This window comes from Papaver somniferum, unplaced genomic scaffold (assembly GCF_003573695.1).
Source record: "Papaver somniferum cultivar HN1 unplaced genomic scaffold, ASM357369v1 unplaced-scaffold_81, whole genome shotgun sequence".
Lineage (NCBI taxonomy): Eukaryota > Viridiplantae > Streptophyta > Magnoliopsida > Ranunculales > Papaveraceae > Papaver > Papaver somniferum.
The window spans coordinates 1090473-1112607 of record NW_020651082.1 but is presented as its reverse complement, the minus strand read 5'-3'; the positions used below and the strand labels follow the sequence as shown (position 1 = coordinate 1112607).

The 22135-nt window shown below is 37.8% G+C and overlaps 1 protein-coding gene across 1 annotated transcript; it reads left to right on the top strand.

Annotated features, from left to right (window-relative positions):
- Positions 1-7953: 7953 nt before the first annotated feature.
- LOC113345459 lies at positions 7954-9120 on the top strand. The gene has a single exon (XM_026589237.1). It carries the CDS (start codon positions 7954-7956, stop codon positions 9118-9120), a length of 1167 nt encoding a protein of 388 aa, XP_026445022.1.
- The last annotated feature ends 13015 nt before the right edge of the window (positions 9121-22135 follow it).

Below are 22135 nucleotides of genomic sequence, written 5' to 3'. Positions count from 1 at the left end.
AAAGTACATTTTTCTGGATTTACTTTCATGTGATGTTTCCTCATTGCTTCGAAAATATCTCTCAGGTCCTGGTGGTGATCTTTGCGCAGCCTACTTTTGACGAGCATGTCATCAACATAGACTTCTAGGGTACTACCAATCCATGGCCTGAAGATAGCGTCCACCATTCTTTGGTACGTTTCCCCTGCGTTTCGAAGTCCAAAGGGCATTCTAGTGTAGCAATAAAGGCCATGCGGGGTGTAAAATGTTGTGTGTAGTTGATCTTCTTCTGCCATGTCTACTTGGTTGTAACCAGAATATCCGTCCATAAATGACAGCTCTTCGTATCCTTCCACTGCTTCAACTAGTTGATCTATGCTCGGCAGGGGATAGCTGTCCTTTGCACATGCCTTGTTGAGGTTAGTAAAGTCGATGCATATCCTAAACCCTCCATTTTTCTTAGGAACAACGACCATGTTGGAGATCCATGTAGGGTATTTGACTTCCTTGATGAAGCCTGCTTCTAGTAGTTTCCGAAGTTCTTTTTCTACTGCCTTATGATATTCTGGTGCAACTTTTCTTATTTTCTGCCTGAAAGGTGGCATGCCTGGTTTGATGCCAGCTCGTGTTGGATTATTTTCGGATCAATCCCCGGCATGTCTCCTAACTTCCAGGCGAATACATCTGTGTATTCTTTAAGTAATTTGGTTAAGGATTCTTCTCTTTTTTCGTCCATTATGGTCCCTACTTTGATCATCTTCGGGTTTTCTTCCGTTCCTATGTTGATTTATTTTACGGGATCCACTGGTGTGAACACCGGCCTCGGGTCTCCAAGGACTGGGACGCTCTTTAATTGCTATTTGGTATGTTTCTGTTCTTCGTTGGCTGCTGAAGTACTTGCCTCTGTGTTAAGGACATTATCATCCTTTGTAAAGCCCTTCCTTGTTTCCTTGAGGAACAATTCTATGGCCTTTTCTTTCGCAGCTTCTTTATTTTTGATCCTTTGGGCTTTTCGTTGCTCTTCCTGTTCGTTGTTGATACGATCCTGAGTGGTCTGACACTCTTTTGCAGAGACCCGATCTCCCTTGATTTCCATCACTCCCTCGGGTGTAGGGGACCTGAGATATTGGTGGTAAGTTGTTGCCACTCCCTTGAGTTTATGTACCCACTTTCGTCCAATAATGGCGTTATAGGGGGATGGGGCGTCAACCACGCTGAATCGTGTTTCTACTTTCATGGTCCCGGCGTTTACCTGCAACACGATGTCCCCCAATGGCTTTGTGAGCGCTCCGTTGAACCCGTAGATGGTGTAATAAGAGGTCATTAGCTGTTCATCATGGATTTTCATCCGTTTGAAGGCGTCGTAGAATAGGACGTTCACTGAGCTTCCCCCGTCGATGAAGATCTTTTTGAGGTTGCATCCGGCCACTGGTAGTGTGAGGACCAAGGGATCGTTATGTTCTTCCATGTCTTCTTAGATATCTTCAGTATCGAAGATGATAGGTGCGTCCATCCACTCTTCGTGCTCGTCCACTTCTAACGCCATCAACCTTATATAATTCGCAGTGGTCTTCGAATTGCTTCCGTAGCCTCTTTCCTATCTGCGCTGTAAGTGAGGGCCCCGTGGCTTCGGAACACGAGATGGTGTTGATTGTGCGGTTTCCCTCTGGAAGTTGGACTTGCTTGGTTCGTTTGGATCTGTCCTCGGTGACCTCCTTTCGTATGTATTGCTTGAGTTCGCCAGCATTAATAAATTTTTGGATCATTATCTTGAGGTTTTTGCATTTCTCGGTCTGGTGTCCATTGAAGCAATGATACTCACAGTAATATTTAGACTTCTCGGTTCTTGGGGGATGCTTTCCCTTAGACCACGGCCACTCCAAATTTTCCCTTCCTTTGATCTCTCGCAAGATCCGAGCGTAGCTAGCATTGAGCTTCGTGTAAACCTGATCTTCGAATTTTCGATCGTCTTTTCGTCGTTCATCTCTTCGTTCCTTCCTATCTTCGTGCGGTCGTTCCACTGAGCTATTTCTTTTGGCCCCGCTGGTTTGTTCTGCGGAATTGGTACAGTGAGACCTCTGCGTTTGCGCCCTCGGGTTCTCACGCTGGATTTCTTAAAGACGAGCATATTTCTCAATAATTATTCGAAGATCTCCTTCTGTCTTAGGTATGCTTCCGTGGATCTCAACAAATAGTGGACTCATTCGGTCTAATCCCCACTTGTAGCAGTTGATGCTTACCATGGGATCCACACTCCCTATGGCTTGGCAGATCTTGTGACATCTGTTGGTGTATTCTCTCGTGTTCTCCTTGTAACCAATTGCCAGAGAAAAAAGTTTATCCATTCCGGTGTTGACAGCTTTGTTGTACATGTAGGTTCTCAAGAATTTCTCTGCGAGTTGATCGTAGGAGTTGATGGAATCAGGTGGCAGGTTGTCAAACCAAGACAGAGCCGATCCCTTCAAACTTGATGGGAAATATCTACAGAGGACGGCGTCATTTTGACTCAATCGGGCTAAGATACGGTTATAATACCGGATATGTGCAGCGGGATCACTGGATCCGTCATAGCATTCAAAAGTTGGGATATGGCACTTTAACGGAATGGGGGTATTTGTCAGGCGATGAGTTAGGGGCGTGGAGTTAGATTATTTCATCACCTCTTCAATCCTTCCTCCGCCTTGTCTGGCTTTTAACTGCCTGATATCAGCCATCATCTCATCATGCAGCTCCTCCATTGCGCGGTAATATCCCACGTTCTCATGCTCAGTTGAGCGTTTCTTTCTTCGAACTTCACTGTCATAATAGTCTAAGCCTTCTGCGGCATATTCCGGATCGGATGCACTGCTTCCCCTGGCGGCGTTTGCTAGGATGATTCTTTGGTCTCGATTTGGCTCTGGTGATTTAGAATTTGCTTCGTCCAGTTGTTGGCTAGTCTTCGTGTTTTGGGCAATCCTATCTTTCAAGTCTTGGTTCTACCTAGCCAGAAAAGCTACGACATCTGCGTAGACCTGTTGGCTCTTTTTCAATTCTTCGAGCTCTACCATCAGTCGGTAGGACTGGTTCCGGCTTGTACCCCTACGGCCATAGTCTCCCCTTCGTCTACTGTATGTATTAAGGGTGGCCGAGGATCAGCTTAAATTGTTGGTATCTCCAAGTTTGGTCCCCTCGGTTGAGCTTCCATCCGCGGTACTAAAACCACTGGTAAGGTTTGATTCTGACCGCTGGTTGACGGCATTCCGAAGACTGGTGGATGTGCGGGCTGATGTGTCATAGATTCTGCCACCCCTTCTTTTTGTTGATGGATTTGGTTTGAGACCAAAGTTTTGTTAGCTTTTGTGGCCTGGAGGGACGCAACAGTTGTGTTGTTCTTTGTGGATGCTGCTTTGAGGGTCGCGGCTGCAATGAAGTTAGTGTTCATAAGTGAGGTGATTTCCGCAGCATCCTGCCTCTGAGTAGCTGTTTTAGATTTGTCTCCTTTCTGCTTGCTTCGGGTCATGACCGGGGTAATCCTCGGTGTCTCCTTTGATGAGGCTTTGGTTTTTCCTGCCTCTAGTATCTTTTCCATTTTTAATCTTTTTCTGCATAGGGTAATAAATAAAGAGAAACAAAGATATCAACGAGGATCGGGTTAGTGCCATTTGTATCCGCAAGATTATTGGAATATAAGGAAATGAGCTGCCCAAGGGCCTTAATAAAAGAGAAATGTAAAGACTCCATCGGTCTAGTTTTCGCAATACAAATCCTCTAATAAACAATCATGGACCTTGTTTTCAGACTACTTTTGAAAAAGAAAACTCTTGAAAAGGCAGATCCGTCGCCAGAACTCATGAACCTGGAATATTAAGTCTGAGTTTTAATAGAAAAACGCCTCACGTGCAAATCTGTGATAGATAGCCGTGGATTTTTCTGCTTTGAAATGGTTTTTGTGAAAATGAAGACCGTGAACTCAGAATAAAAAAGGTTTTGAAAGTACGCTGAACCCAGAATAGGGCACAACCATAATGCGCGTTAAAGGTGAAATCACAGGATAATATAAATCTTTTACTGGGACAAAGTCCCTGTTTCTAGCGCCAAATTGTGAACACATAAATCACGAAGCCATCCATGTGTTCACAAACAATATTCGCGTACATCCTAATTCTAGAATTGTACGTCGTATGCGTAAAGAGGATGATTATATCGATTCATCGACTCGAAGCCTTCGGGCTTGTCATTGTCTAGTCGAATATTATCATAAACAATGTTCGTATAAAGGAATAAACCAAGAATCAAGTGTAAATGTTAAGCATATGAAGTTTAACGCTGAATGTAAGGTGCTGAAATGTAAATAAGACAGATTTACGTGGTTCGACACTAAGGCCTACATCCACGGGGTTGGTGTTTCACTATGTATTGAATGGTTACAAAGATAGTCGAATGACTTTAGAGTATACATAGGTCTGCGGAAGTAGGGGAATTACTCACTCTTCATATTTCTCTCTCCTATATTCTCCTATAATTGCTCTGAATTCGTCCGTCCCTTCTTTCTTGGTGGAGAGGGGTATTTATAGGGATGGAACGTGGGTCCCATTTCTGAGGCGCCGTTGTAATCTTATCTTCTTGTGCTTTGTGCGTATTACGCAGAGGTCTTCGGCGTATGCTGCGGCATGAGCTTGAATACGAAGGGTTATCCTCGCCTCTTCCACGAGCTGATTGACACGTGTATATCTCTTTGGTATTTAATGCGGGTAGATGGATGTCTGCTCGTGTCAGACAAGTGTCTCTTTGTCTGGTCACATCTGTGTCAGCCGAACTTCCTCTCGGCCGTTGATCTGGGATCTTCCTCGGGATTGGGTGTGATAACACCCAAGGGGTATTATCTGGTGCTCCTCTGATCCATCATATCTCTGTGATCCTCTGTCCCTGACCGTCGGATCTGCTGACCGGTGGCATCTTCTGATGAGATGCTTGCTATCATGTTTTGATATCTTGTTTTGCATGCCTTCCACGTGTCTGTTTCTGTACATGTGGTGGATGATGAAAGGTGTCTCTTTCCGTATAATTTATATGCTGAGAAGTTTTGAACCTCGATTTCGATATGAAGTTGAGCCATATTGTAAATGTCGATGCACGGATAATAGTCTTATAAGAAATTGATATGGGTGCTGATTCATTGAGCCTGGAGGAGGATATATATATATATATATATATATATATATATATATATATACTCATAAATCAAGTATATTTGATGAAATGGAAGTGCACTTAAATAAAAGTATCTTTATGTACGAATCCCGGCCACTGATCAGTTAAAGGACTATATCTGATTCCCACTAAGGTTTGGGTATGGTGGTCCGGTGAGACACCAACATCTATGCTGTAATATATGTTTAAATTAAACTTCATTGCGCGCTAAAAAAATCAAGAAAAGTGAAGTCTAAGATTCAAATGGATAAGCAAGCAAGCTTATAGTGGGCATCGAATACAGTTACTTTTGATGAAAGAGTTCCATTTTATCATGTATCATCACATAAAAATTACGTACCTAAATTTCCATTTCATCTGTTTCAAATATGTATACTTCATAAATTGACCACCATATATCTTCCAATTGTAATTTGGCTTATACACATTGTTGGAACATTCGCTGATTTCACATCTGCAAAACAAGGATTAAACCACAGAAAAACAAATTAACGGCTGAGTCACGATCAGGTCGCTCTCTTTAAAACGTTTCGTAGCTTTGTCTTGAGTTTTGTGCAAGCAGTTCTTTCTTCGTCACAACGTCCCCAGGATAAAACAGCCGAGAAAAAATCTCTTCAACTTCGCACACAAAAAAAGTTATGGATAGAGAAGGAGCGGAAAAGACGCTCTATCTCGAGAGTGGCTCTTATTCACTGGGAGGAGGTAATGGATAAGGACTGCAAGAAGCGAAGATGGCCGAGACGAGAAGGTGAATCCTCATACTTATGTGAGGATAGGGAGAATGAAGCAGGAAGGTATCTTCGAATCTCGAGAGTGCGAAGGGGTGATGGTAATAGATCTTATGCTTTATGTATTCCTAGTGGTGCTAGTAGTTACTATCAGGGAGTACTCTGCAAGGAGATTAATCTCTTACTGCGGGAACATAACCTAGTAAAGAGACATGTTCAAATAGTACCCGTCAGATCAGATTTTGCTCAATCTTTATCTAGGAACTCAAACCAGCATAGGATTTATGAAGGCTACATTAAGGTGGAAGGTCTTGTGAGATGGCAGAGAGTAGCTAGAGAAGTAAGAATTCAGATGCAATGGGACTCATTCATAGATTTTAAAATTATTGATGGGCAAAATGCAAAAATTGTGTTGGAGAAGGATTGTTGGCTAGATCTGTGGAAGCCCCAAAAGTTACTAGTTGATAATGTGATTTTTCACATTACTAAAACCTGTAGGAGGGAGGAATCAGACAAGGATATGCGGGTGAAAAGTCCAGTGATTGTTCAACAGAAGGACAACATCATTCCAATTCAGGCCATGGTGAAGTATGGGAAGTGGTTAAAAATACGGGGAATCCCAAGCAGATTCTGGAATTCAAAGCTCTTTCAGTCTATTGGGGAGTCTTTATGGGGCCTTATCAATTGCTACAAGCACGTTAAGGTCGCTCAATCACAATTTTTTCAGAATCCCCGTTAAAGGAGATTTTTATTCAATTCCAGCGATTTTAATGGTAAACGATGAAGAACGGAGATGGGCAGTCTCCATTGAATGGGATTACAAGTTCGATCCTAAAAGTAAGGCACCGATGGAGGAATATATTCGATTATTTAATGAAAATTCAAAAACTTCAACTCCCGCTATTTTAGGGGGAAAATCGGTGACTACTTCTGGATCGGATTCAGGTGAGTCAAATATAGCGAGTCGAGATACGAATTCTCAATGTATGAGAAACAAATCAGCTAACCCTGTGCACGACTTGACTATGGCTGGTAGCTCACCCCTTAGACAAGATGGCCGGGAAGGTGGTCTTTCTCAGTCTATTCACAGATCTGTTGTTGCTGGTGAATGCAGTAAGGATGCTGTGATGGTGGTGGATAAATCTGTTTTTGTGAATAATGGTGGTAGGGTTTGTTGTTCACAAAGCGGAGATATCACCATTACTGTCAACAAGTTTTACATTCTAACTGATAGAGGACGTGTAGGTGTTGTACCCTCATCAGATAGATTGGAATTAATTGACAGCTTATTAGCAGCTGAAGCTACTTGAGTACAAAGTAAGAATGGATGTGAAGTTGGAGTTCCCATCTTGCAAAGTACAGCTTTAGATTCTGATTGCTGCAATTTATTATCTCAAGGAAGTGATGGATGTGCAGGTGAGGTTCCTATCATTTCTGGAGTTAATGGATTGGATTTGGACTTAAATGCGAATCGCAGGTTTCTATCATCAGGTTCTCCTGACGAACTGCAGATGGTTATACATGATAGTCGCGTACAGGTGGAGGATGTAGAGATGCTGGCTTCTCAACATTTTGGTGTAGGATACTATTCAACAATCTGAAGCTGAACCAGTACAACTTTTCAAGGTGATGGAGGACAAAATAGTGATCCAACTTGGAGAAATTCAAGGCACAAACATTGACTCAAATGAAGTTATATTTTCTACTTCAAAATTGGTTTTTGAGTTACGCTCCAGATTGGAAGGGTTAAACTCTAATGATAAGAAGCAAGCCAAGGAAGTTATCAAGGAAATTCTCTTCAAATACAGAGATAGATACAAATCTCTAGCTTATCGAAGGAAGCTGCAAGACAGTTGTGATTCTCACACTTCAAATACTTCAGATGATATGGGAGAGGAGATGGAGGAAGTAAACTCAGGGGAGAACAATAAGATTGATGGGAACTAAAATCTTGGATTGGAATATTAGGGGGTTGAATGCATATGAAAAACAAATAGTTTTTAAGGACTTAATTGCCATGCATAGGTGTTTAATATGTTCTATTCAAGAAATGAAGATGACTGCTCCTTCTTTTTGGCTTGTCAGGCAATTGTGGTATAATTCAGATTTTGGAATGGAGTGTATACCTTCACAGGGTATTGCTGGAAATAGTGGTGGTCTTCTCACTATATGGGATATCACTAGGTTGGAGTTGCTGGATAAGAGAATAGGGCTCAATTCAATCTCTTGTCTCTTTAGATTTAGGAGCACTTGTTTCAAATTTATTCTAACGCATGCGTATTCTCCATGTGATTTTGACATGAGAGAACTGTTCTGGAATGATTTGAAGGAGATTAGAACTTGGTCTGATGAAGCTTGGTGTTTCGTTGGTGATGTTAATTCAGTTAGAAGCGACACCGAAAGAAATAAACCTGGTGGTGATTTAAGGAATATGAGCTTCCTCAATAATTTTATTGCTGAGAAGGAGTTGATGGACTTACCTTTGCATGGGAGTGCTTACACTTGGAGTAACAGGCATGAAGATCCTTTACTGTGCAGACTCGATAGATGTTTGCTTTGTACTGCTTTTGACTCGAAGTTTATTAATGCAACACAAACGGCATTGGTAAGAACAATTTCAGATCATAATGCTTTGCTATTAGATTTGACCTCTTGTGTTAAGAATATTTCGAGTTTTAAGATCGAAAACCATTGGTTGGAGCATCCTGATTTTATTAAATTGGTGGAAGTTTGGTGGAATTCGTTGGATTTTACAGGAACACCAAGTTTTGTTCTTTTTAGGAAGTTACAGAACTTGAAATACTTCATTAAAAAATGGAGCAAGGTCACTTTTGGAAATGTAAGAAAGAAAGAAGATGAGTCAACTGAAAAGATCAAACTTTTGAATGTTGCGGAGGAGAGTGCACCTTTATCTTCCTCTCAACTGGATGAAAGAGTGGTTTTACTGAAATCTCTTAGTGATGTCAAGGTCACTAGAGGTAGAATGGATTATCAGAGAGCTAAGGTAAAAGGCTTCAAAGATGTTGATAAAAATACTTGTTATTTTCATGCAATTGCTAATGGGAAGAGGAGGAGGAACTACATTACTAAGTTGGAGATTAATGGAGTAGATGTTTTTAATCAGGAGGCAATAAAAGTTGAAATTCATAATTTTTATAATGATTTGTTTACTGCCAGAACTTCGATATCTCCTTCTTTTAGATTTGGATTTCAGGACAATTGATAATACTCAACAACAATGGTTAGAGATACCTTTTGAGGAGGAGGAGGTGTTAAAGGATGTTAAGATGTGTGGAGCAAATAAAGCTCCAGGGCCTGATGGCTATAATTTGGAGTTTTACAAAGTATGCTGGAACGTTTTGAAAGGTGATGTTATGGTTGCTGTTAACGAATTTTTCATTAAAGGGAGGTTGGATAGGAGATTAAATACGTCTTTCTTAAAATTGATTCCAAAAAAGGAGGACTCAGCTACTGTCAGAGATTTTAGACCTTTAAGTCTAATTAGCAGCTTTTACAAAATCATAGCTAAGCTTTTGGCTGAGAGATTGAAGGTGATGATTCCGGGCTTAATTTCAAGCGCACAAGGAGCCTTTGTTAAGGATAAACAGATACTTGATGGCATCTTAATTGCCAATGAGTGCATTGACAGCAGATTGCGACAGAAAAGGCCTGGTATTATGTGCAAGATAGACATGCAGAAGGAGTTTGACAACGTTAGCTGGCCTGCTTTGTTTTCTGTTTTAAGGAAAAATGGCTTTGGAGATAAATGGATCCAATGGATGAAGTGGTGTGTGACTGGAGAACAGTTTTCTATCTTGGTGAACGGAGAGACAACTAATTTAATTAAGCCTATAAAAGGCATCCGACAGGGAGACCCCTTGTCACCCTTTCTATTTATTATGGTGGTCGAAGTTCTTTCACTTCTGTTGAATGGTGCTGTTTCAAACAACAGGATTAGTGGTTTTCAAGTGGAGGAAGGAGGTACAAGGATCTCACACTTACAGTTCGCTGATGACAACGTTATCTTTTTAGATGCTTCAGAGATCGAGGTAAAAAGACTTCTTATTGTACTTCTTTTGTTTGAGGTTTTAACAGGGTTGAAGTTAAACCTAGAGAAAAGATCTATGATCAGTATCAGAGAAGATGATTTGGTGGCAGATTTGGCTTTAGTGTTGGGATGTAAAGTGGAACTTTTTCCAGTCACTTACTTAGGAATGCCTATTGGAGCTGGCAGAAAAAGCACTTTAATTTGGGAGATCATTATTCAGCGTATGCAAAAGAAATTGGCACTATGGAAACGAAAGTTTTTGAATAAAGCTGGAAGGATTGTTTTGATAAAAAGTTCTCTTGAAAGTTTAGCAGTGTATTTTATGTCTTTGCAAGTTCTTCCAGCTTCGGTTGAGAAGAGGCTAAATACTATCATGTGAAAGTTTTTGTGGGGAGAAGATGACGTCAAGAGGAAGATGAGTTGGGTTTCATGGAAGGGTGTTTGTAAACTTAAGAAGAAAGGGGGTTTCGGTGTTAGAAGATTAAGGCTTGTTAATAAATCTTTGCTAGCACGGTGGCATGCGAGATACTGTAGAGAAAAAACGGCTTTGTGGAGACGCATTGTATGTGAGAAAATGAAAGCTGCAGAAGATTGTTTATTGCCAACTCAAGTTAATGAATCAATCGGTAAAAGTTTGTAATATGATATTCTGAAACAGAAAGAGGTCTTTTATGATTTTGTGTCTATTCAAATCAAGGGACGCATTGCGTTTCGATTTTGGCACGATAGATGGATTGGAAATAACACTTTTAAAGAAAAATACCCTCGCCTTTATAGAATTAGCAAACAGAAGATGGCTACGGTTTATATGGTTGCTGGTGATGATTGGAGTTTAAGTTATTCTTGCGAGTTGAATCCTGCGGAAATGATTGATTTTTTGGAGCTAAAATATGATGTGAGGAATGTTGATCTGATTCAGGGAGAAGAGGATTTATTGGAAGGGTACTGTTCAGCTAAACATTTATATGGAAAGATAACAGATGATGAACCTGACTGGTACGGGCGCAATATAGTATCCAGTAAGTACGTCCCCCCTAAAGTTCTCTTTTTATTTTGGTCTTCACTTCATAACTCTATTCCTACGCGAAGTATGCTGCAAAGTATACATGTGGTGATTCAGTCGAACTTGTGCCCTATGTGTAATATCGATGTGGAAACAATATAGCACTTGTTTATGCATTGTAGTTGGGCTGCTTCTTTGTGGGATTTCTTTATATTGGCAGTACGGGCGGATTGGGTTATGCCGCGTGATTTTCAAGCGTTAATGAAGAGCTGGAGAATGAAGCGATGCATAGGCAGAGCTAAACTCGTTTGGCATTTAATCCCATATGCAATATGCTGGGAACTTTGGAACGAACGTAATATAAAAGTTCATGGAGGAAGGCCAAAATCCAAGTATGAGTCGGGATGCGCTGTTAAGCTGAATATCTCGCTATGGAGTTCGTCTACAGACATCTTCAAGAACATTTTTGTAAACCAAATTCTTAATCATTGGGAGGATGTAATGGTTATGTAAAAACCATCTTATGCTTTTCTCTTAGGCAATTCTGGTGCTTTGCACCTTTGTACATAACTTGTAAATATTTTTTTCTTTAATTTATCCTTCCTTTTCAAAAAAAAAAAAAACTTCCCACACACACAATAAGAAATCGATCACTTTTACTCTTAATCTTGCTCAGAAACTGGTCTCTTGATTCTCAAAGAAAAACAATAACAAAAAACTTGTATTTTCTCAGATTTCAAAACTGCTTTTTATAATCTAGCCATTAAAACGAAATTAATGAGAATAAGTTTTGTTTTCAATTGCCACATATAAAACAGTCAAAATGGTAACATAATTGTAACCAAATCAATGTTATTTAATCACAGAATTAAGGGCAGTAAAAAAAGTTATGAAAATATTTTCAAAAACAACAAAAAATTCTTTTCAAATTCAAGAGACTTCCCAAGGCCCCAATCCCGGACTATTGTTATATATATAAGTATATGCATAATCAATAGGGGAGGGATTCGATTCTGAGACCTAACCCTTCAGGCCCAAAATGCTTAACCACTGGCCCAAGCTCGAATTGTTGATATAAATGTACAAAAAAAAAACATATAACCCAACACATATCAAAGCCCTATCATCCATGATATATCAACACCAATAAGGAGTCGAATTCATAAGCAACAAGTCGAAATTGCAAGTCAGCTAAAGAGTTTTTTTTTTTGATACTAAATAAAATTTTATTTATTAAACTGCATAGCAGCAGAAATCATTTTCCAACGGTTGAGTAATGAAATCTGGATAGTTGGCATATAGCAAAAATCTGCATCCTCATCTCTTGATTTACGAGCTAAAGAGTGAGCTACATTATTACCAAGCCTATGAATAGATTTAAAGAACCAAGTTTTACTACTACTCTGACTCTTAAATTTAACTCTTTCGACTATGCTTGAGTTGAACCAGTGCACCTGTGATTGTTGGTCCATTACAGACTTAATCACATTCTGACAATCCATCTCGAATATAGCTTTATCTATCTGCAACTCCTCCATCCAGTCTACTGCCAGTTCTAAGGCTTTACATTCAAAGTGTTCCGCCCCATATTCCTCTTCCACTTTCCCTTCAAATTTTATTCCTTTAGCTCCTAAGCATTTTCCTGCAAAATCACGAATTATAAGTCCAGCACTTCCTTTTTTAATAGAAGGTATATAAGAACCATCCAATTAATTTTTACGAAGTTCTTATCAGGTGGATCCAAACTTGAGTCTGCAAATTATTTCTGGTACCAGTATTAGTAACCAAACAGTCAGTAAATTACTTTATAAGATTACTTATTCTAGCACCTGAACTCTGAACATTAGGCTTAATACCTTGAAATACAAGAGAGCACCTATCTTTATAGATGTACCACATAGTACACATCAATCTATAAACATATTTTGGATTACTCAAGCATAAAACAGAATCTGTACTACCTGGTCTGGTAAACCAAGTTATTATCCAATCTTGGACAGAAACATATTACCTGCAATAGCATCTATGTTGATATTCATTGTTAACCACATAGTTATAGCAAAAGGACAAGCAAAAAACAGATGATTCATAGTTTCAATTCCACAGTTACAAAGAGGACACTCATGTAGAATTTCAGGTTTGTAAACTACAATTTTAGCTCTAACAGGGACAATGTCTTTCATAAACTCCAGATAAAAAGCTGAACTCTATTAGGGATCTTACAGTGCCAAAGGTGAGTCCAAACATCCCTGGGAATAGTGTCCAAAGCAACAATACTATTCACATCATCAGTGCAGATAGTATTATATGCACTCTTGACATAAAAATTTCTTTTTTTGTCAGGTTTCCAAATAATAAAGTCTTCTCCAGAATTTGGAATCTGCATATTTAGAATAATATCAACACAATCTTGGGAAAACAGAGTATTAATGGTATTTATATTCTATTCTCTTGTACCTGGCAAAAATAGATCACAAACTAAGTTAAAATTATTATAACTAGATGATCCTACAATAGAAACAGGTGGGCTATCAAGACCTATAACCCAACAATCAAGCCATATGCTAATCTTAGTACCACATCTAACATCCCAAATTGTGTGTTGTTTAATGACCTCTAATCCAGAATAGAAACTTCTCCATAACCAAGAGAAGTCATCCTGAAGTTTTTCTAAATGCAGAAAACTATTATTTTTGGCATACTTGGCTTTAAGAATTTTGAAACATAGAGAACCTTTATCATTACATGCTCTCCATGCTACTTTAGCTAGAAGATCAATATTAAAATGTTCTAAATTCCTAAAGCCCAAACCTCCTAAAGCTTTAGGTATCATAAGCTTGTTCCAACCTATAAAGAAAAGACCTTTTTCTTTCCTCCACCAGAATTGTCTTTGTAAAGTATATATTTGAGATATCATTGTTTTAGGAATTCTAAAACTACCCATCTGGTATGAAGGGAGAGTATTAAGCACATGTTTCACCATAATTGTCCTAGCTGAGTAATTCATGGTTTTACCTTTCCAGTTTTTGATCCTAGAGCCAAAAGACTGAAGAAGAGGCTTGAAAGCTTTAGTTTTGTCCATTCCCATTAACAAAGTGACCCCTAGATACTTATCTGAGTCCTTCATCTCAGTCATTTTAAGGGCATTAGCAAGAACAATATCAGGGCTTATATTCTTACTAAAATAGACACTAGACTTATCAAAATTGAGCACTTGACCAGAGTACATACCAAAGGTAGCAAGCACGTCCAGAATACCTGACACATTATGCATATCTGCCTTAGTGAAGATTAAGATATCATCTGCAAATAAGAGATGAGTAATACTGGGAGCATTTCTAGCAGCTTAATCCTCTACTAGGACCAAAATAATCCACCCCTGAGATCACATGATTATTAGTATCATTCATAAGCAATCTAGAAAGATAAACCATGGCTGTAATAAAAAGATAATGGGATAAAGGATACCCTTGTCTTATTCCTCTACTAGGACAAAAATTATCTGTAGGAGAACCATTAAGAAGAATGGAAATGCTAGTGGTACTAATACATTTCTCAATTAACTTGCAAAACTTTTTAGGGAAACCAATTTTCCTAAGCATTCCTAAAAAAAAAGGCCACTCAAGCCTATCAAAAGCCTTAGAAAGATCAAGTTTTAAAGCCATGGTACCACTATGACCTTCCTTATGTTTCATTGTATGAATAATCTCATGGCTATAATGATATCGTTAGAGCATTGCTCGGTCGAACTCGCATGCGCTGCTATCTCAAGCATGTTTGTCAATGTTAGTGATCAAAACTATAAGTGTTGATTTCTAGTCTACTATACCTAAGGTCTCGGACTAGGATAGAAAGTGTAGTTGAGCTCAAGAACTCCATGGCAATCATCATACAAGACGAAGGACTACTCAAGGAACTGGTGGATCTTCATCGACTAAAAGGTATGTGGAGACTTGAACTTATCTATCACTCAAAAGTCTATTTATCTCCTATCTTGAGACAAAAGTCGTTTTTCTATTTAGACTTTGATTATACACATTTGGTATTTTGAGCTGAGTTACCTCGCCTATCTATTTCTCGAAATATGTGTTGGTAAAGCTTTCGCTTTAGCCAGGTTCATCTTTACCTAGTGACGAAAGTCATGTTATGTTTCAATCACTTTGAAAATTGCTCTGACGAAAAATGGTTTGTGAATAACAACTATATAACTTCCTTTGAGAATGTTTCAATGATTGAAATGATAGTTTAGACTATATAACCATTTGGAGGATATAAGCATTGTTGTGGAAATCCATATATGTATAAGTTCTTATTGCTTGAACCGAAGTTTGCGAACTTTGTTGATCAAGTGAATCGGAGTAGTGCGTGAGCTAAGTCCGCGAACTGGCGAAGTTCTTAAACCCAAGAATTTCTGCTCGAGTTTGTAAACTCCATCCGGGAACTTAAGTCCGCGAACTTGAGTAGGTTATGTCTAAAAACGATGTTTAGTGAACTTATCTTTATAAACTACAGAGTGCAATTACAAACCGTGGCTATAGAGTTCATGAAGCGATTCAAGTGAATCAAATCGTTTTTTCTTCAATTGTGTCTTGTGTAGTACATGAGATTTCCTTGCAATTGAACAACTCTCTAACTAGTTCATTTGAGTCATTTTAACAAGTTATGGTGAAGAAGAATATGGTTGATATGGAAGTAACCATATGACTAACCATTTGGTTAACTATTGTTGAACCAACTAATGTACAAGTTTGGGTACGGTTACACAAGCCTAGGAACGTGCATTTCATTTGTGTATAACAAGCTATGTTTTCGATCTAACGATTGATAAATATTATCTTGAATCTAATCAGGTTTTCATCTAACGGTGAACGGTGAATATTGAATGTTTTATTACTAACCTAACATTAATTGCAAACCCTGATTTGAAAGACTATATAAGGGAGAACTCTAGCAACTGGGAAACCTAATACCCACACATTCTATGTGATACTAGTTGTGATAAGCTAGAGTCGATTCTCCTTTAACCTTTGGTTTCTTCTTCTAAAACCAGGTTAACGACCTAAAGACTTCATTAGGATTGTGAAGCCAGATCTATACTACTTTTCTTGTAGTTGTGTGATCTGATCTTGTTGTTTCTATCGTACGAGTACAATTGTAATAATTGGCTTGATATTTCTCCGATAGGAAAGATAAAAAGTAATCACAAACATCTTCGTCTCATCGTTTGAGATTCCACAATTTTTTTTCTCTGCATCGGTTAAGACTATTGTGAGGTGATTGATAATATTAGGTTATTCTTCGGGAATATAAGTACGGATTATCAATTGGTTCCTATTCACCTTGATTTATCAAAATACGGAACAAAACTCATAGGTATATTCGTGGGAGACGGATTTATCTATTATCGTATACTTTTCTGTGTGACACAGATTTTTTTATTAAAGTCTTTGACTTTGGGTCGTAGCTACTATTAGTTGTGGGTGAGATCAGCTAATGGAATCAGGTGCGTAGTATCCTGCTGGGATCAGAGACGTATGAGCATAACTGTACCTTGGATCAGTGTGAGATTGGTTGGGGTTCAACTACAGTCCAGAACGAAGTTAGTTTGGAGTAGTCTAGTGTCTGTAGCGGCTTAATACAGTGTGTTCAATCTGGACTAGGTCCCGGGGTTTTTCTGCATTTGCGATTTCCTCGTTAACAAAATTTCTGGTGTCTGTGTTATTTCTTTTCTGCATTATATTTGTTTATATAATTGAAATAATACAGGTTGTGCGTTGTTCAATCAATTAGAATATCCGACCTTTTGGTTGTTGATTTAAATTGATTGACACTTGGATATTGGTCTTTGGTACCATCCAAGTTATCTCTCTTTGATAAAGACTCGCAGATTTCTATTTGCTTGAGTATATATCAAATCGAGAGATTCAGATATAAACTCTTTGATGTACTTTTATCTAGATTGAGTCTGACTGTCTAGTTGATTCTCTAGAAAGTATATTGAAGTTTGTCCATACAAATTGCTAAGCGAAATATTGGGTGTGGTTGTTAGAACCCCGTTTTTTCCAGATATTATCATGAATAATTCTACCTGGCACAAAAGCATCCTGAAAAGGTGAAACAATATGCTTAAGATAGGGCTTAATTCTATTAGCAATGATTTTAGAAATAACTTTGTAAACTGTATTACACAAGCCAATTGGCCTAAAATCAACTGCATACTTAGCTGTGTTTCCTTTGGGAATCAAAGAGAGATAAGTCTTATTAAATTATCTAGGCATGTGTCATGTAGAGGAAAAACTTTGAACAGCTTGCACAACATCTTCACCTACAATACTCCAATTTGATTGGTAGAAACCTGCTTGAAAGCCATCAGGCCCTAGAGAGCTCCAAGCTGACATACTTTTAACAATATCAAGAATTTCTTTATCTGTTGGTATACTAGAAAAACTATCATCATAAACATCTTCATTAATAATAGTGGGAACAATATCAAACACATGCTCAGGAATTTGCACATTAGTAAAACAGCTTACTGAACTGAAATGAGTAACCAAAAGCCTAGCAATATCATCTCTACTATCAAAACAATTATCACTAGCATCAAAAATACAATCAATGTTTTTCCTGACCATCCTTCTATTAGAAAGAGTATGAAAATATCTGGAATTGTTATCAGCTTCCAGAATGTATTTGTCACCAGATTTTTGCTTGTAAAAATCAGTTTTTATACCAAACTAGAATTCCAAATTCTTATTGATTTCTAAAAGATTGTCATGATGAGTAATAGAATATGGTTGATTTTTTAAAGCTAAAAGATGTTCTTGCAGCTTGCTAATATTCCTATCTATATCACCAAATTCTATTCGATTCCACTGCGAAAGCCTTTTTCTAGTTTCCTGGTGTTTACTAGAGTGTTGAAAAGCAGGAGAACCACTAATAGTATAATTCCAAGAAGTTTCTAGTTGATACTTAAAAGTATTATGCTTAATCCACATGATATAGAACTTAAAAGGTCTCTATAGATTACTACTAGCATGCTCAGTTTGTAACATAATAGGACAATGAACTGAACCAACTTGTACAAGATGGTAGAGTTTAGAATTAGGAAAGTTATTACACCAAAAATGATTACCTAAAGCCATATCAATTCTAGGGTTTACTCAATAGAAGCAGTAGTACTTGGGAGCTCTGAGGATCGGGCGACAACCGGTTTTAACTCAGCCTATCAACTCAATAATTTTTTCTTGTGAATGTCTCACCATTAACCTCTGTTTCTACACTTTGGTTTTCTTTTCTAAATGATCTAGTCATACTCTTATTCCTTTCTTTTATGTTTTGTTGTCTTTCTTGTTAATCTTCGAATTTTGCTTTGATATTCTTCATTTTCATGGAAACTTAACTTGCCTAATGATTCCTCTTTTTTTGTCTGATATTTGATTATTCTCTAATGGCTTTTGCTACTTTTGTTATTGTGATCATAACTTTTGCTGAGTATACATACGAGCTTTGTCTTACAGGTTTACAGAGGATTAGATTCAGATCTTTTGCTCATAGTACTTTGGTGAGGATGTCTAAAATCGGACTCAACTCACCTAAACTCAACAACAAGTCATACCGCCAATCAAGCACATCAAGTAAATTCAAAAAAAGCTCAGACAATGGTTTGCAGTTACTTGTCTTCCTAATTTCACTCCATTCTCTTAATACTGCCAGCTACACACTTTCTCAATATAGAGAGAGTATCAACCAATTATGTTTCCTTTTTCATAGGACTATAGATTATTCGCAGTTATTTCCTAACACAAAAATCGCTGACCACCAATCCTTAAACCCTAATAGTGGTCATATCACAACTTTAACTATCTCTTATCTCATCTGCAAGAATCATAACCCCATAACCCAATTTTCTTATACTATCTTCAGTTTAAACAACCAGTTCTACTATGAGATGGAGAAAGGTAGTTCTAATCAAGTTTCTGATTTAGTCAGTAAATTCAAGAAGGCTACACTAGATTTAGGAAATGTCAATGAAATTGAAGTTATTAAAAAATAACAAACAAAGAAGATGAAACAGAGGACAGATGGGAAGCTAGTGCTATCGGCAAAGTCATCATCGAAGGCAGAATGAGTTATGATGTTGTGGAAAAGGGGATTACTTTCACTTGGCCTTTCTTAACTTTGGAAAATTTAAGGATCATTAAGTTGAGCCAAATATTTTTATCTTCAAGTTCAAACAATGGGAGTTGCTCAACAAAGTAATTGAAGAAAGACCATGGGGTATAAACAAACATCTTTTTGTGGTGCATGATTACATCCCAGAAATGATTTATACTGAGAAGCATTGGGGTTTTCAACTTTTTTGGCTTCAACTCAAGTATTTACTGCCAGAACACATGAATGTTACTTCAGTGACAAAAGTTGCTCAGGTTATGGGAGAAGTCATTGCTATTGAACCCAAGGACTCTATCCCTATATGAAGTGATCTTGTAAAAGTATGTGTTAATGTTGATCTGTCTATGCCTATGAGAAGAGGTGTGAAATGCTCTACAAATGCTGGAGTTACCAACTGGCAGCAATATTTCTTCGAGCGTCGACCCAAAGGAATCTGCACATAGTGTTATATCATAAATCATTTTAAAGATGCTTCTAAGGGTGCTGCTAATTTTCTGAAAAAGGCTCATGAAAAACCCTATTTTGTTGGAAAGATGAATAGCATTCGCAAAATCATTAATGCAGTTACGCCTAATACTGAAATGTCTTCATCAAAAGCTCCAGAAGTTAAGAAAAATCCTAAAAAGTTTGCCAAGTCATCCAGCTTTGTTCCCCGTAAGGATGGTGAAGTTTTCAATTTTAACTCTTTTCTCAATGCTGAAGGACTTATCACAGAAGAGGAAAGCAGATTAGGCAAAAGGCATAGGGTAGGTGAAGTAACAGTTCAAAGCACTTCAGCCTCTGAAACAACTTCTCAAAGTAATGTGCTGAATCCAATTCAAACCTCCATGGATACTCAACTGATCACAACTGGAGTTAATCCTGCAGTGCAGACATATAAGGGGAATCAGGTAAAAAACTTGTCAATTACTCTTTGCCCTAATATTCTTTTAATTTTCATTGGGATTATAAATTGCATTCTAGGGGTAATTAATAATAATATTAGGAATTTCCTCTTTCATCATTTAAATCCCTTTCATGCATGCATAATTTTTTTGTAGTAAGTCTTACGTCTTATTTTTCACGTAATTTTTACAGATTGTTTTTCGTGCTCAGTCTTTTTCCTTGACATACATCATTTGTCTTGACACATATAGAATTATGGAGATAATATCCTGGAATTTTCAAGGTTTAAAAACCTCAATTACCAGAGATCATCTCAATGATCTGCTTAGATCCCATAATCCTGACATTGTCTTTCTTTGTGAGACTAAAATATGCAAGGAGAAAAGTAAGCCACTCTTAAAGAACCTTCAATTTCCTAATCAAGCTTGTATTGAGCCAGTTAGTCTATCAGAAGGTTTAGTTCTTCTATGGAAGGATAGTTTCACCTGTAATCTTTTAGATTCCAGTCATAACATGTTTAATCTTATCATCCAATCTGATCATAGTAAGCCTGAGTTTCATCTTACTTGTATGTACGGTTATCCTGATTATACTAGGAAAAAGGAACAATGAGATTATTTACTTGGTATAAGCAATGAACATAGAGGTCCTTGGATTTTAATAGGGGACCTTAACTTTCATCTCAATGGGGATAATCATAAGGCATCTTCTTCTTCTGATGGATATGTTAATGGTATTATTAATTCTTGTGGCTTAGAAGACTTAGGATTTGTTGGAAAAGACTACACTTGGACCAGGAATAGTATAGGCTCAAGTGTTAGACGATCTAGAATAGATATGGCCTTAGGAAATAGTGATTGGTGTTACAACTTTCCTCACTCTCAACTGAGACATCTTACTCAGATTGGAAGTGATCATAGTCCCATTATGTTCTCTACCAATATTACTATTCAAAAGAGTTGGAAACCTTTCAAGTTTTTCCTAACTTGGTTGAATGATGATAGTTGTGCCGCTGTTATTGAGAATGCATGGAAGATTAATGTAACAGGTTCTTCTGGTTTTCAACTCATCAAGAGATTTCAATCAACAAGAAAAGAATTATCACTTTGGAACATAAATAATTTTGGAGATGTTAATACAAGAGTCGATGAACTTCAAAAGGATCTGGATATTATACAAGCACAACCTCCTTCAGATGCCAATCACAACAACATACTTCAACTCAATAAGGACTTAGCTATCTGGCATAAAGAAAGGCTGAGCTGTATCAACAAAAATCTAGAAATCATTTCATTCAGGATATGGATAATAATAGTAAGTACTTCCATAAAAAAGAAAACAGAAGAAGGGCAAGGAATAATATTGATTCATTGCAGGATCACAGTGCCAATTGGCTCCACACTAGGGAGGAAATATCTCAGCATCTTACTACTCATTTTCAATACATAAGTACTACTACTAAAACCATTTTGGATGATAATTTATTTATGCTTCTTCCTTCCATAATTTTTGAGGAAGATAATTTACTTCTCACTAGAGTTCATACTCATCAAGAAATTTTTATCACCTTAAAGAGAATGGAGAATTGGAGTGCTCCAGGCCCTGAAGGTTTTCAAGCTGGTTTCTACAAAAGTCAGTGGAGCATTATTGGTGAAGATGTCAGTCAGATGGTTACCAGATTCTTTGAAACCAAACATATACTGAAACAGATTAATAAAACATACATTTCCCTCATTCCTAAGAAGAAGAAGAAATCTACTTGTGGAGTTGATTTTAGATAAATTGGTCTATGTAACACCTCATACAAGATAATTTCTAAAATCCTAGTCAACAGAATGAAGCCAATGGAGAAAATAATTTCACCATATCAGGCATCTTATGTTTCTGGAAGATTAATCAGTGATAACACAGTTATAGCACAAGAAATAATTCACTCAATGATGATTTCACCATATCAGGCATCTTTGGTTTCAATGATGATTTCCGTGATCTTATCTATCAATGCATTAGCGTAACAACACTATCAGTCATGCTCAATGGCACTCCTTGTGAAGATTTTCATCCAATAAGAGGTATTAGACAAGGTGATCCCCTTTCAACTTATCTTTTCATTCTAGCTATGGAATTTTT

Excerpts from the sequence above, each read along its gene's own strand:
- LOC113345459 (XM_026589237.1), top strand. The coding sequence starts at position 7,954 with ATGACTGCTCCTTCTTTTTGGCTTGTCAGGCAATTGTGGTATAATTCA.